At 39.3% G+C, this 13956-nt stretch overlaps 1 protein-coding gene across 1 annotated transcript; it reads left to right on the forward strand.

Moving 5' to 3' along the window:
• Positions 1-629: 629 nt before the first annotated feature.
• On the forward strand, positions 630-5700 carry TCEB1 (transcription elongation factor B (SIII), polypeptide 1 (15kDa, elongin C)). Its single transcript, XM_010147391.1, has 3 exons — positions 630-692; positions 2787-2930; positions 5261-5700. The coding sequence occupies exons 1-3, from the start codon at positions 689-691 to the stop codon at positions 5449-5451; spliced, it is 339 nt and encodes a 112-aa protein (XP_010145693.1). The 5' UTR covers positions 630-688; the 3' UTR covers positions 5452-5700.
• The last annotated feature ends 8256 nt before the right edge of the window (positions 5701-13956 follow it).

Consider the following 13956-nt stretch of genomic DNA (forward strand, 5'->3'; position numbering starts at 1 on the left):
CTTGGTGTCCACCAGCACCCCCAGGTCTTGTCCTGCAGAGCTGCTTCTCAGCTGGTCAGCCTCCAGCTGGTACTGGTGCCTGGGATAATCCTTCCTAAGGTGGAGAGGTTTGCATTTCCCCTTGATAAACTTCATAGACTTCCTGTTGGCCCCTTTCTCCAGCTTGTCAAGGTCCCTCTGGATGGCAGGACAACCACGTCTCTATTCACAGCATAGTGAACTGTTCTCTGACTTGTTTTTTCTGTAGACGAGCTGTTCAGTCTCTTAAGTGCCGTTTGCTGTGTGGCAAAACCGACTTTCTTTACCTTTGCAACACCATTGCATGGGTGGTGTCCCTAGTGATAAAAGCCATAAGGCTCTTGCAGTAACTCTGGCTTTACAGTCAAGAGTTTTAAAAAGCTTAGGAGAACAATTATTATTTTCAGAGTAAGCTAAAATTTAGAGATTCTTCGATATGGTAGAGATGTCTGGGCAGCAACGCTAAGTTTCAAAACAATGTTCATCAACACTGCATGCTGTGTATCCTTATATCCTTTTCTGGAGTGTTTATGGTAACATAAAGGCTAATAACTAAAGCTGGCTTAAGAATTGTACTGCTGACTGAAAATATTGCCACTTGTGTTTTTTCAGACGCTCCTATTGCAAAAGCTGCTGTTGAAAAGAAACAATTTTTTTATATAAGAAGAGAATGGGTAAGTTCATCATCTTAGAAGTTTGGGTGTTTTCTTCCCCCATAATGTGAAACCTTTTCTGTCTTACCTCCTCTCCCGATGTAAGACTTTAACTGTTTTCTTGTAGCCTGAAAAGTTAATGAAACTTCCTACAGGTGCTTTTTAGGAGGATTTTTCTCAGGTGACTGTTCATTTGTCGAGTACATCTATCTCAATAAATTTCACTTGCTTAATATGCATAGTGCTGAAAATGTACATGCTAAAATGGGATGCCTCTAGGCTTTTATAGCACTAATCTTTTAGAGAGTGGACAAGAAAAATTTGCTACGTACGGTTTAAAATATTTTTTTGTTTGCTAACTAAGGTCAGCCTGTTGAATTCTGGCTAAGAGATCGTAATGAGGACTGATTTCTGATAAACTACATTGTGTCTGTGATCTGACTAAATGTCTGAAACTGTCGTATCTGCCTCTACAAATGACTGGTAAATGACACGTGATTGAGCAGATTCTGGTTTTATCTATACATTTTCTGGATGTATGTTAGCATGCTTGACGCTGGCACTACTTCATTGAAATTGGCAATAACTACATGGTAATTCAGTTTTAACTTCAGACTCACAGAGCAACTTAGTTGACTGGGAGGATGTATTTGCTATAACACTAGACACAGTGCAAGGTGCTTATTCTCATATAATTTCTCATCTTTGTTTTGTCAGAAGGAGAAACAACACTGACAATCAAATGTGAAGTTTGTAGTCTGTATCTCTTACCTTTCATGCTTCTGTATATAGTCATGAAATACTGGAAGTATGCTACTTTTCTAGAAGTGTACAGATCTCTTCTGTTATACTTTTCCAAGCTGGAATAACTTTCAGGACTGTTGTTTTTAACTTTCTGTCAAATCATATTTTCTGTGCAGTGACAAATTCAAGCATTTTTTTAAAATGGAGTACTAGCAATATTTGCTGTATTCATCTCTTAGAAAATACAGGATTTGAAGGAAGGCGTTAACTTTCCAGTTTGAATTTGATAGGAATTGTGTATTTAGTGGGGTGGGAGGTTTTTTTTACTTTTTTTTTTTTTAATATTTTAATATTACTGCAGTCTTTATTACTTAAAAGTTTACAGGAACATACAAAGGCCAACTACGGAGACAGTCTCCTCAGCATGATGGTGTCCTGTAGTGCTGAGCACTATACAGGCACAAAGTAGTCGGTGGTTCCTACCCTGGAGGGCGTGCTGCCTAAATAGACAAGACAGGTGCAAGATGGGGAAGGCGTGAAGTCTGCACAGAGGTGGACAGTGGGTGGTGGCAACAGTAATACTGTTTTGTTTTTTTTCTTCAGCTTTTAAAGATAGCAATGGTTGGAGAGAATAATGAAGGGAGTATAAGGGCTTATAGAGAAATGGAGTAGAGAGTGGGTATATAGTGAGACAGAAGGGGAAAAACTAAAAAATCACAGTCAAAACTGCTGTGGGGAGAACTTCCAAATTTCCTTGGGTTTAATGCTTTTGCACTTACCCTGTTGTCCACCAAAGGTCACAACGCGGGTGTGCACTACCGCTATATGGTTCTGGGTCTGGCTCGGCAGTGGGGGAGCATTAATCCTAGTTCATGTCATTTTTCAGTACAAGAGTACTGACTGGTTTTAGTCTTACCTGTGCTTCAAAAAGCTCTTTTGTTTTTTTCCTTGCAGTCTGTATTTTTAAATCTTAGATAGGTATTTAGCTAACTTCTAGTAAGTGCTGGTATGATGAACATGACAGTCACCTTATGGAAGGAAGCAGTATCATGTTCAATTCATTTGAAAATGTCTAAAGGAAAATTTCATCCCTATGTAGATTTTAGAAATCATGTCAGAATTTGGTGATGGAGAAATGAGAGAGGAGAGATGTTAATTAAAAATTCCTCTTTTAAGATTCTTACTTTAAAATGGATTACTGAGTGCTTCAGAGAAGTCATCATCAAATATGCAAAATGCTTCTGTCTTATTTCTGGTTGTATTGGGTTCTTCTGCCTGCAAACCTAGTCATAGTAAAGACTGCACCTTGCATTCTTAGTGATGTGAATCAGTTGTCGTGTTCTGAAACTGTTAATCTGTTTTCCATTATAGATGGAGAAGAGAAAACATACGGTGGGTGTGAGGGCCCAGATGCTATGTACGTGAAGTTAATATCCTCTGATGGCCATGAGTTCATTGTAAAAAGAGAGCATGCATTAACATCAGGAACAATAAAAGCTATGTTGAGTGGACCAGGTATGTACAAAATATTTAGTACCTTCATATCCTTTTTTTGTTGTTGTTTATGAACAATTTTAATTTATATCATGCAGCGAGTGAAAGTTGGAATAAATGGTAGCTTTTCCAGATCCTGACTAGTTCCTATTTCCACTGGAACAGTCCACCTCCGTGGGGTGCTGTACTACCAGCCATGTCTTTGACCTCTGTCTGGTTTTGGGTGGTTAGCGATCTTAGTGTCATTACTACTAGTTTCCCATGGTATGAGAGCTTGGGGGTGTTACACAAAACATGTAGTTCGTGTAACTACATGTGAGCAATCAAGTTCAAAACTCACAAGAGTTGGTAGTTCTTCACTGCCACTTCCATGGTGGGACATTTAGTATTCTGGACTGGGTCTGGCTGGGTTGGAGTTAACTTTCTCCATGCAGGTCACACGGTTCCCTGTTTTAGATTTGTGACTTGCTTTTGCTCTTGGTTTCCCCTTCCCATGTCCCACTGCGGGGGGAAGCGAGCAAGTGGCTGTCTGGTGCTCAGCTGTCTGCTGGGGTTTAGGCCACAACGTGTTCACGAGACCCGACGGCAAGGAGTTCTGGGGCTTAGTGACACAAGTTAGCTCAAGTTTGAGAGGACAGTCGATGAATTTAAGGGCAGGACCTCATGTGTTACTGAATATCTGAGACTACCTCAGGTTTAAGAAGTGTCTGAACTAATTCTTCAAGACTTGCAAGGGTGGAGGAGAGAACAGGGTGAAGTTAACACGTGTGCTTTCCTTCTTCTGTACCCTCAGCCCATACGTTGACCTTTGGCCACTTGAGTGGTGGGCAGAAGGCTGCGTGGAGCTCTGATCTGAATATGGTCATTCTTAGATTCTCTTTTAGGTTCTAGAGAGGGCGATTACTGGAGAGATCTATTTGCTTAATATGTTTTTCAATTACTTTATTGCTCAGTTTGCCCAACTATTACTAAAGCTCTCAGTTTAATACTCTGCTGAATGTCACTCTAATGGTTGCATTTGAAAATACGTAGCAGATCTCTTGTGTCAGCCTCGCAGACCTGTGAGATGAAGAGTAGTTAACGGAGCTGTTCTGATTTTGTTCCACAAACAATGAGAAGAAACAAAAGGTGCAGCAGCCTGCTTAGAGGGCTGGAAAACTGACTGTGAAGGAGTCAACATTCAAGCACATTTTGTATAAAAACTAGCAAGATAAGTGGGTCCACAAGGAAAAGTACTCTTGCTGTCTACTTCAGTAGGTCATCATTTCACTGATGTGTGTTCCCTATTTCAGTACTGTCACGCTGCTAATATGCTAACATTTCTTCTCTTGCTTCCTGCTGTTCCTCTACTGGAATTCAAGCCAGATTAGCTTCAGTGCACGCAGCTATTCCTACCCCAATGTGCGTAGACATTAGTGAACAGCTCTGCTTTGTAGTTAGAAGGGGATTCCTATAGAAATAGTGGGAACCAAACATTGCGAGGTGTCCCATAAATACGGAGTACCTTAGTGGTTTTTGTGTTTCTCTTTCAGCTCAGTGAGGAGAAAGTCCAGAGAGATGAGGGGAAGAGGGACAAAGCTAACAGTAACAGTGGAAGGGCTGTGGGACTAACCACAGGATGACTTCATATCATCCAAGCTCCATGCTTATAGGCACTAAAAGCTGATTTCAAATACACTTTTGTTTTGAGATTTGAGCTTTGGATAAATTCTTCAAAATCTAATAGGGATAAACTCATACTGTATGTACCTTTTCCTCCAGTACAACTAGGGTTTGACTGCCCCTCCTACCCCCTTGTTTTCACAGCTTACCGAGTTAATGTATCCTTGGGGTTTCAACTCTCAGTCAAATCTGCCTGAAACTGACAAGTTCAGAGTTAGTGGGATCACAGAAGGGAGGACTGACAAGTGGGCATGTGCAGATATGGAACATTATAAACCAGATTTTTTCATTCTTCGATAGGACAGCTGGAAATTTGGATTGAAGCCTTTTTTTGTTGTTTGGTTTTTTTTATTTTTATTAACATTGTTACTGTGACCTTTAGAGCTGAGCACACTACAGTTTCAGAGTACCTATCAAGCGAGCATCTGAATTAAACCTAAATTTCTGGTGTAGTCTTTCAGATTATCGTTAATAGGCCGCAGACAAAATAAACATGTAATGCAAAGCGTCTTGCTGTTCTTGAGGGTTGTGAATGTGGCACATCCTGCGTTACACTGAAGACTGACACCCAGCAATATGGGTCTCTTTAGAATGTGTTGTATTAGTATGGTAAAGTGTTTTATTTTGCAGTGAATCAAAATTCTGATTTTTGTTTTGGTGTTTTGTTGTGGTTTTTTTCCCCTCTACAGGACAGTTTGCAGAAAATGAAACGAACGAGGTGAATTTTAGAGAGATCCCATCCCATGTCCTATCCAAAGTATGCATGTATTTCACCTACAAGGTCCGCTATACTAACAGCTCTACGGAGATTCCTGAATTCCCCATTGCACCTGAAATTGCACTGGAACTTCTGATGGCTGCAAACTTCTTAGATTGTTAAATAAAATAAATTATAATTAAAAAAAAATGTAAAACTTTTTTCAGTATTTAATACATGTAGTTCAGTTAGTAACCTTTTTCAGATAGCATGTTGCGTGTGTGCTGTTGAGAACTGTAAAGTTCACTGCAGAGGCAATTGCCTTCAGTCCTTTTGCATATAGCAATCATTCAGTTGAAGTTTGTTTTGCTGCTTACACAGATAAGGACGTTTTCACAAACTGAGACAAATAAACAAATATGCCAATTAGTAGATGGCTATGCCTTATCCTTTAGGTGTGGTAGAGCTTTCTTTTAATACAATGACCATAGAAAATACTGGAGTTTAGTCTGATGGTCTCTAAAAGGTAATTATAGTTAAATACGAGTAGCTGTTTAGGGTTTCTAACTTTCTCTTATTGTTGAAGTTTCTAAACATCTGACCTTAATCTCCTTTGTAAGATAGCTGTCCTTTACCATAGTTATACTAACTAGATTAGAAGTGCCCTCTCAAGGTTTGTATGCTGCCGGCGATACTCCATTTAGGTTGAAAATGGAGTATGTAGGAGAAGGCTTAAGGTTTTTAATTTAAATCATAGCATAGACGTGCGTAAAGGTGTACTTGATACATTTTTCTTTCATAACCTGAATTTTCCCCGTTAGTAACTACAGATATTCAAGTCACTCGTCTGTACAGTAAGACTGCTCCTGCTGACAGTGGCTTTCAAGGGGAAGAATAACTGTTACGATCCGTGTATATTATCTTCTGTATAACACATAAGGCTGTTCTTAATGTACTGTCACTTGACCTGATATGGATTTTATATGATTTCAGTTATGGTTTATTTCCATGGTTGTGATTGGTTATGCGAAGTCTGTATTTAATCCTTAGGGTAGTAGTCATTTAAATTTTGTAAAATAGCAATTGAAAAGATAGCAGTTATCCTATCTTTTACCTCTTCCTCAACCTCTCCCTTGCATCCACAGAAAAAGACCCTAAAACGTGGAGGTCTTTTATATTTGAAGGAAAGGGCATTAAGCAGATGTTTAAGGAGCTGTTTTATAAATTTCATAGGTATTTCCAGTGTTTTTACAAATATTTTAGGGGAAAAGGATTGGCTAGCCACTGACATAATACTAGAGTGGAACACATCATCTCCTGGTAGTTCCTGCTGGTACATTGCCTGTACTATCAGGTTTTTGTTCAAAACAAGTTTCCATAAAGGAAACAAACCAACAACAAAAAGATTAAACTTGAGACAAGAAGTTTCTTTTTGTTCAGCCACAGCTTGAAGAGCCCTTCTGCCAAAATCATCTGTAAATGAGAATGAATCTAATGCATCATGAAAGATGATGCGAGAACAACTTAGCTAGCGTTTCCATCAGCTGCCCCTGCTTCAGCTTTGTTTGGATCGAGAAGTGGTTGTGGTCTTTCCTGGGAAAACCCCACTGGCAGATGGTGGGACTTCTTTACTGATGGTGAATTTAGAAGGCTGAAACTCTCATCTAAACCTGTTTGCCAGTGCAAATACAACTCTGAAGAGATTTTTCTGGACGAAAGCTGGTAACTTACATAGACTATGCAGTCTGCCCGTGGAGGAGTTCAGTTCTGACAAACGAAATTTTCCTGTGGGCTTGAACAACGCTTGAGAGATGAGCTGCCATTTGTCAACGCGTTGATAAAGTAGCTGGCATTCATTCACATCGCGTACTTCAGCACAATTTATTGTGTTTAATGTGGGGATGTTTATGACTAGGTTGGTTTTGCACGATAAAGCTGAAGTGCATTGCAGAGCGATTCTCTGAAATCCTGTGTTTAAGCACTCTGGTCAGTGCTGTTAGTAACTCGTTTTCAAGAGCACTAAAAAGATAAACGCAAACCAGAGATACCCTGTTATGCTGCTTTTGTTAGAGCCACTAGGAATACCCTAAAAGGTCAAGGAATACCGACATGGATATTTTAGTCCCAACGATATTTCAGTCTGAGAGAGTCTTGCGTTCTTTGGCCATTTTTAATAGTCTTGAGGTTAATGACTTGAAGTTAAAAATTATTTCGTTTAAAATTGAAGTAAAAAGGATATAATTTTTTTAAAAGGTGCTTTTTTTCTTTCCCCCATTTTTAAGCATTCCAAAACAATCTCCTGTTAAACTACATTGCGTTTTGTGATTCCGTCTTTCAGCAGTAAGGTGAAATAGCTGGTTTAGTTCTGAATGATAATTTTCTTGTTTTTCCTTCAGCTTAATGTATCATACAGTAGCTTTGAACACTCAGGAAATGCAGTAGTGTCCTAGAGCGCACTATCTGCAAAACCATTGGCTGTTAAGAAAACCAACCTGCAGATTTCTAAGGGGGAGGGGGGCAGAGGGAATTAGTGCAATTTCCGTGATAGTGACATGGGTATGCTATTATCAGACAATTGGAACCTTATCACGCTTAACCCCTGAGTTCGAAATAAATTTCAAAATTGAAAATTTGTAAACCTGTGTTTCTGTTGATTTACGACTTCTCAGAGCAAGTCTTCATACGTAGAATCATAGTTTGCGTGGGTATGTGGTGAGGAAATTGCTAATATAATTAGCATTGGGTAATAGGTGGTGAAACACCATTTATAGAATTTAAGGGTTGGGTTTTTTTCCATAGTTCTGAAGAGTTTCGTAAAGTGTTTAGGTATCCTTGTGTTCCTCTGAATTGCAAGAATTCACTTTCTTATAAAAGAAGTAACCGAGTACTATAGAAGGATGGTATTGCACAGCCTTGCAGAGGATATTTTGAAGGATATTAGTGTCCCCCTAATACTCCTTTTTAGTTAGTAAGCCGGTCCTGAGCCACTGATTTAGCCATTAAAAAGTTGCAAATTCTTTACCAACTGTAAGCAGTGAGAGAAGTCCTGCTGGGTTACGTATTTTCATCGTTTGAGCATGAGCTGCTGCAGGAGTCTCCAATGGTGGCCAGCGTGAAACGGTGGGCGCGTCCAGAATGATCACAACTCTGCGCCGCAAGACATGGAAGTCTCTTTTGGTTTTGAGGTTGAAGAAAGGATTCACCGTCAAGATTCACCATTGTACTCAACAGCTGCCCTGAACGTGGTGCCTCAAGAGCATTGCTCAGTTAATGGTAGTAAGTAAAGTAAGCGGAAAATCAGCTGCTTCTGTCGTATTTCACAGGCCTAAGTTGCAGCAGTGCCCATTCGGGATTTTTTCATCCTTTTTTGTTTTTACTGTTCCCATTGAAAGGAGTTTCCCAACACCTGCCTACATCTGTTGGTTTATGTGATAAAGCTGACAAGGAATTAATGGGACAGGAAAGTTAACTTCAGTCCATGTTTTGTGTTCCTAGTCTTATTTATTTTCTTTAAGTCTTGAACGTTGCAGTGGAATTTAAGAGAGTAACAGCTGCTGCAGTGTCAACAATAGCACAGTGTTAGTGTGTAGGTACTAATGGGAGAGCAGTTTTCCCAAGCTGAAAGCTAAGGGTGAAAGCTGCGGTGTAAATGTAGTTTCAACAAATGAATAAGAGAAAAATAGCAGGAACTCATTATTTTAAGACTAAGTGGACTTGGAAAATAAACTGTTACACTGGTTTTTAGAGACAAACCAAAGCTTTGTAATTCACAAGAAAGGCATTAGGTATTTTTTCCCCATGGAAAAAGTTCAACTTTGAAGTTTTTTTTTTATAAGAAACTGGTGTGGACTCAGATTTCTTTTTAAATGTAGCTTATTAGGTGGCAATTTTGTGGGAAGATACCAATGCTCTGAACTCGATGTGTTGCACAAGGATTAGAAGAGCTAGAAAAGAGCACGTAGTAGATTTTGTGATGATGATCAGTCACCTATGAAGCTTGTTAGAGTGTCGTCACGAGGGCAGCACAAAGAAAAGAACGGTGAGTTTTTATCAGTTCAAGTTTTAACAAGTATTGTGTGTCATGAAATGAAGCTTTGAGTATGTCACATCTAAAATGCAGGTTGTGGTGCAATCTCTTCTATGGGAGAAAGGTCGCAGATTAAGAAAAAAATACTTCTCTCATTGCTGTGTTACTGTTTTGTGTTTACAGGATACATGATTTTCCTCCCACGCTATGTGGGTGGAGAATCAGAGCTGCAAGATGATGATTGTTCTTTGACAAAGGGGTGCTTAAACATTTTATCCTGACTCAGACGTGTCTGTTTTCAAGATGTTAATCGTGTGATGTTTTGTAGCCTCACTTGCTGAGGGTAGAACTGGAAAATTAAGTTAAAATTGCCCCCGAGATATGTACTGCATTTTAGATAGGTGAAAGCAAAAACTTGGGAAGTTTTAGATAAATTTAAATCTTACTGAAGTTACTGGTTTTCAGTATAGTCTTGTGAGGTGAGTTTTTTGGGAATACAGGCATGGATTAATGCTACTCCTTACTTATTTGTTGCCAATTTCTTCCCTAAACCAGAAGTTACTTTGGAGTCAGGACCAAACACTGTTAATTCCTTTAATGTGAATTCAGATTCAAAACTACCTTCTCAGGTGAGAATTCATAGCTAAGGCTTTTCTTCACATGAAGAAAATACTACTGGTATCCTATTTGCACTTAATAGAAAACCTTTATCTCCAAAATCACCACTACACAAACCTGTTAGTGATACATAATTCATGTTTTAGGTTGCTGTAAATTCTTGTTACTGTCTAGTGAAACAATGGGATACTTGTTATCCCATTGGTTAATTCACTCTTACATCAATAGTTCTGTTTTGCTTGGTATCATCAAGAAAAATACCTGGAATCTGAATGCATTTGGCAGAAAGGATTTAATTTCTCTTTTTATACAAGGAAAAACTTTCCGTGATACCATACTAAACTGACGTTAATGTTTTCTAGAAGTGACACTCCATTTATGGAGTCAGAATTATTTGTAACAAACTGCTCGGAGCATGTAAATGGTGTATCAATATCGCACTAACATTTAAGCTCCTTTCAGATCTGTCATAGAGCCCTTTCAAGTCAAATATTTGTCATTATCTAATACACAGCTGTGATTTAACAAGAGAACTGTCTGAAAGTATTTAGCTGAAATCGTCAAGTAAGTGCACAGCTCTGTTTCAGGGTAGTCACACCCCCTACGAAGTCTTGTCTTTCCCGAGAGACGTGGGATAATCAAACGCAAACTAACAGGCTGGACCGGTGCCGTTGTGGTGCGGGGGCCAGGAAAACGAACTGCTGGAAGATCTCTGCAGTAGCGTGCAGGGTGCGGCGATGGCAGGGTCCGCTGCACCCTGTGCGTTTGGAGGGTTTGCTTCCCTTCCCTCAGGAGCTGTGAGAACTTACTGCCCAGCTGTGTACGTTACCCGAGAAGCCTCTTCTCCAGCAATTTTATCTTCTAGACTAGCAGTTCTAAACAGCTACTTCTTGTCAAAAATGCCTTATCAGTATTCATCGGTTATGAGTCACTTCTGTGTATTCCTAATATGAAAAGCAACTCGGTATTCATTTAGCTCTTGGGCTTACCTGAGAAGCCTTCAGTCACAGTCTGTAGAGGTAAAATAAAATCACTAAATGATAATTCTATTTGAATCTTCCAGGTATTATCACTGAGCAGTCTGAAGCCTTGTATTTGATAGATATATTAATCAACCTGCTTACATGAGCTCTGGAAAAAGAGGCTTTTCATGTGAAAGAACTCTGAATAATTGCATAATCTTGCACTTTTTAGCATATTCACCTATTTAATGGAGTGTAGGTCCTACACAATCCTCATTATTTTGATTTTTTTTTTATAACTTTTGTCTTTATAGGTGTTTATCTTTACAGCATTTATAAGAGTAGGAGGTTTTGGTGCCAAAAAACATGGCTTGACAATTACTACAAATTGGTAATTATGGCATTACTAACCACTCTTTTCCCTGGCCATGTGTCCTCCTTCTTCCCCTGCAGTACTTATAATGTGTCCACATAATAAGGCAGATTTGTTTTCTCATCTGATGGAAAACTGTTACAGTACTTTAGCCTTTCTGTGGATAAGCTGAATGCCACAGATCACCCAGTGGCTGCAAAGCTGAAAAATCCTGTGCAAGAGGAGTGCAAGCACATGACATCACCCGCTTCTGCAGGCATGGCACTTGCAGCAGATTGGTAATGAAGTGAAACCTTTCCCCCCACCTCCATTCATCCCTCTGAAAGTCCCAGGATGGAAGTGATAATGTGTCAGTTACTATTCAGAACTGAGGTGGACGTGGAATAAGGCACTGATGGAGAAAACTAGATTAGCATTAAAGAATAAAACAACAGTAAAATCTCGACAGGTCAAAGACATATTGCAAATATAGGGCAGTTTTTATTTTTAGCTATGTATGCAATTTATTTCTTCTGTATTCTCAATATCCTCTTGCCTTGGCTTGATTCTACATCGTTTACTTGCACGATGCAGACACTGTTTCCTGCAAGGTGCATCAAGCTTGTGTTTATCACAGCTCTCTTCCATGGGCTTTTTAAACTCAGTGCCCTTCCTGAAACTGGCAGGCAGGAGTGGAAGGGGGAAGTTGGCACAACTCCTGTGAGAGGTCTGTGGTCCTCGCCACTCGTGAGACGGGCTCTCCTGGCACTGCAGGCTATGGTTGCTATGCCACTGGAGTAACTAGGGGAGGTTAACGTGATGTACACTCGGCTTCTGCGTGAGGAGGAGATCAGGTGGAGAGCTGAAAAAGTACAGCGGACGCAGACAAAAGAAATCAAGCTACTGTGTTGTTACAGTGACTGAAATAATGAAGCAGCAGGCAGTGATAGTTCAGTATGGAGAAGAATGATATAGAACAAAAAAAAGAAACAAAGGAGAGCAGAGGAAAAACCAAAAGTTTTGTAACGTTTGTACCTGTATAATAGAGTGAATGGAATATAAAATTATAGGGATCCTAATCCAGAAACATCTTTGACCTTTGTGAAACTGGCTAGATACATCAGAAAATTATCTAGCAAATACAGTTTGTACCTTAGTTGCGTTTTTCCTGCAAGCATAAGGTAAAGCAAACTGAAGTAGAGTGGATTTTTAGATCAAATTCATGAATATTTACGGAAACAATTTTAGCAGGAGGTACAATTTTCTTTATTTGCTCTATGTTTTTGACATGTGAGTCATAATCATGTATTTGATCGGATCACTGCAAGATAGCTCTTGAAATAATGAAGGTAACAGATGAAATTCCTCTCACCCCTTGAATTTGAATATTTGGGATCAACAACTCCGATTCTCGAAGTCTCTGGCAAAACTTAGGTTGACTGGTGCAGGCTCAGGCTGCATTAGCCGAATACAAATGCTTTCTTTTTTAAAAACCAAACTACTATGGCGTTGTCTATGTCTACAGCTGTAACAGATTAGGAAGGGTTAACTGCAAAAGTGTTTTCGTCTACATTCTGCATAGGTAAAGGTCAGCACTGAAATGAACAACAACTTACAATATAACCTTGTGAAATCTACCCACTCTGGGACTTTGGGCCCTCAGTTGCTGAGATTACTGAGTAACTTAGAACAAAGAATACTATGAGCCATCACAAAATCAAGAATGGAACTGTATTTAAAGGAAGAAAATACTATTCATATAAACTCTTCCTCGGAGTCTGCGAAGAGTGTTTGTTTTCCTGTCCTGCTTAAGAGACTGAATCCCCGTATCATCCTGCACTGTACAAAACCCACTTAGTAAAAAGCACTCTCTGCAGGACAGGTTACTGAGACATGTGGAAAGAGAAAAAAGCAACAATACACAGGGATAATTTTCCAGCTGCCCCTATTCCCACGATGATGAGGAGCTAAAAATGTTGCAGATATGTACTAGGCAATTGCATGACACTTTGAAAAACAAAGTTGTGAGAACAGTGATAAAAGATACGGTTGGTAGTCCTGTAGAAATAAACTCTACTCAGAGTGAATTTAAGGATGGGAGGATTCTGGCTGTAAGTTTCAGCTGCAGAGTAATGCTTTAGTTCCTTAAATATCCAGTTAAGTAAGGGTGGGTAGCAATTAATCTGTGATTTAATTTTTACACAAAGGGCAAACTGCTCCTTGCCTTTCATGCCTGCTATCCTCAGGAATGGGATTTGCAGTACAGGTGAAGTTATCTCAGTAAACACTATTTTAGTCCAAAATGTGTAGGTGCCTAGTTTTTAACTTCTCAAATATAAAGGCTGTTTAAAGCTATGATTTTTTGCTAAGGTGGCTTTTTGTCCAGTGATAATTTTTCCTTATTACAGAGTAGAAGTCATATTTGTACTGATTACAAGCACCTTAAGACTACAAAGCTGATCTTTCCGTGCAAAACCATCTTGCAGTCTAGGAAGTGTGCTGGCAATCATAAGCTTATGCCTTTTCATATCTTCTGACCTTGAACGGGGTTCTTCTGGAACAGGGTTAAGAAACTTAATGTAACGGATTGAAATCAGTTTTATCTCACTGTGATTACATCAACACGGATAGTCAATATGTCCATGTTTACAGTCGAACACATGTCCATTGCTTAAACTTGATGTTCTTGCTATCTTCGTGGCATATGGCATTAAGAAATATATTTTAGG

The sequence above is a fragment of the Eurypyga helias genome, unplaced genomic scaffold (assembly GCF_000690775.1).
Source record: "Eurypyga helias isolate BGI_N326 unplaced genomic scaffold, ASM69077v1 scaffold38492, whole genome shotgun sequence".
NCBI classification, from domain to species: domain Eukaryota; kingdom Metazoa; phylum Chordata; class Aves; order Eurypygiformes; family Eurypygidae; genus Eurypyga; species Eurypyga helias.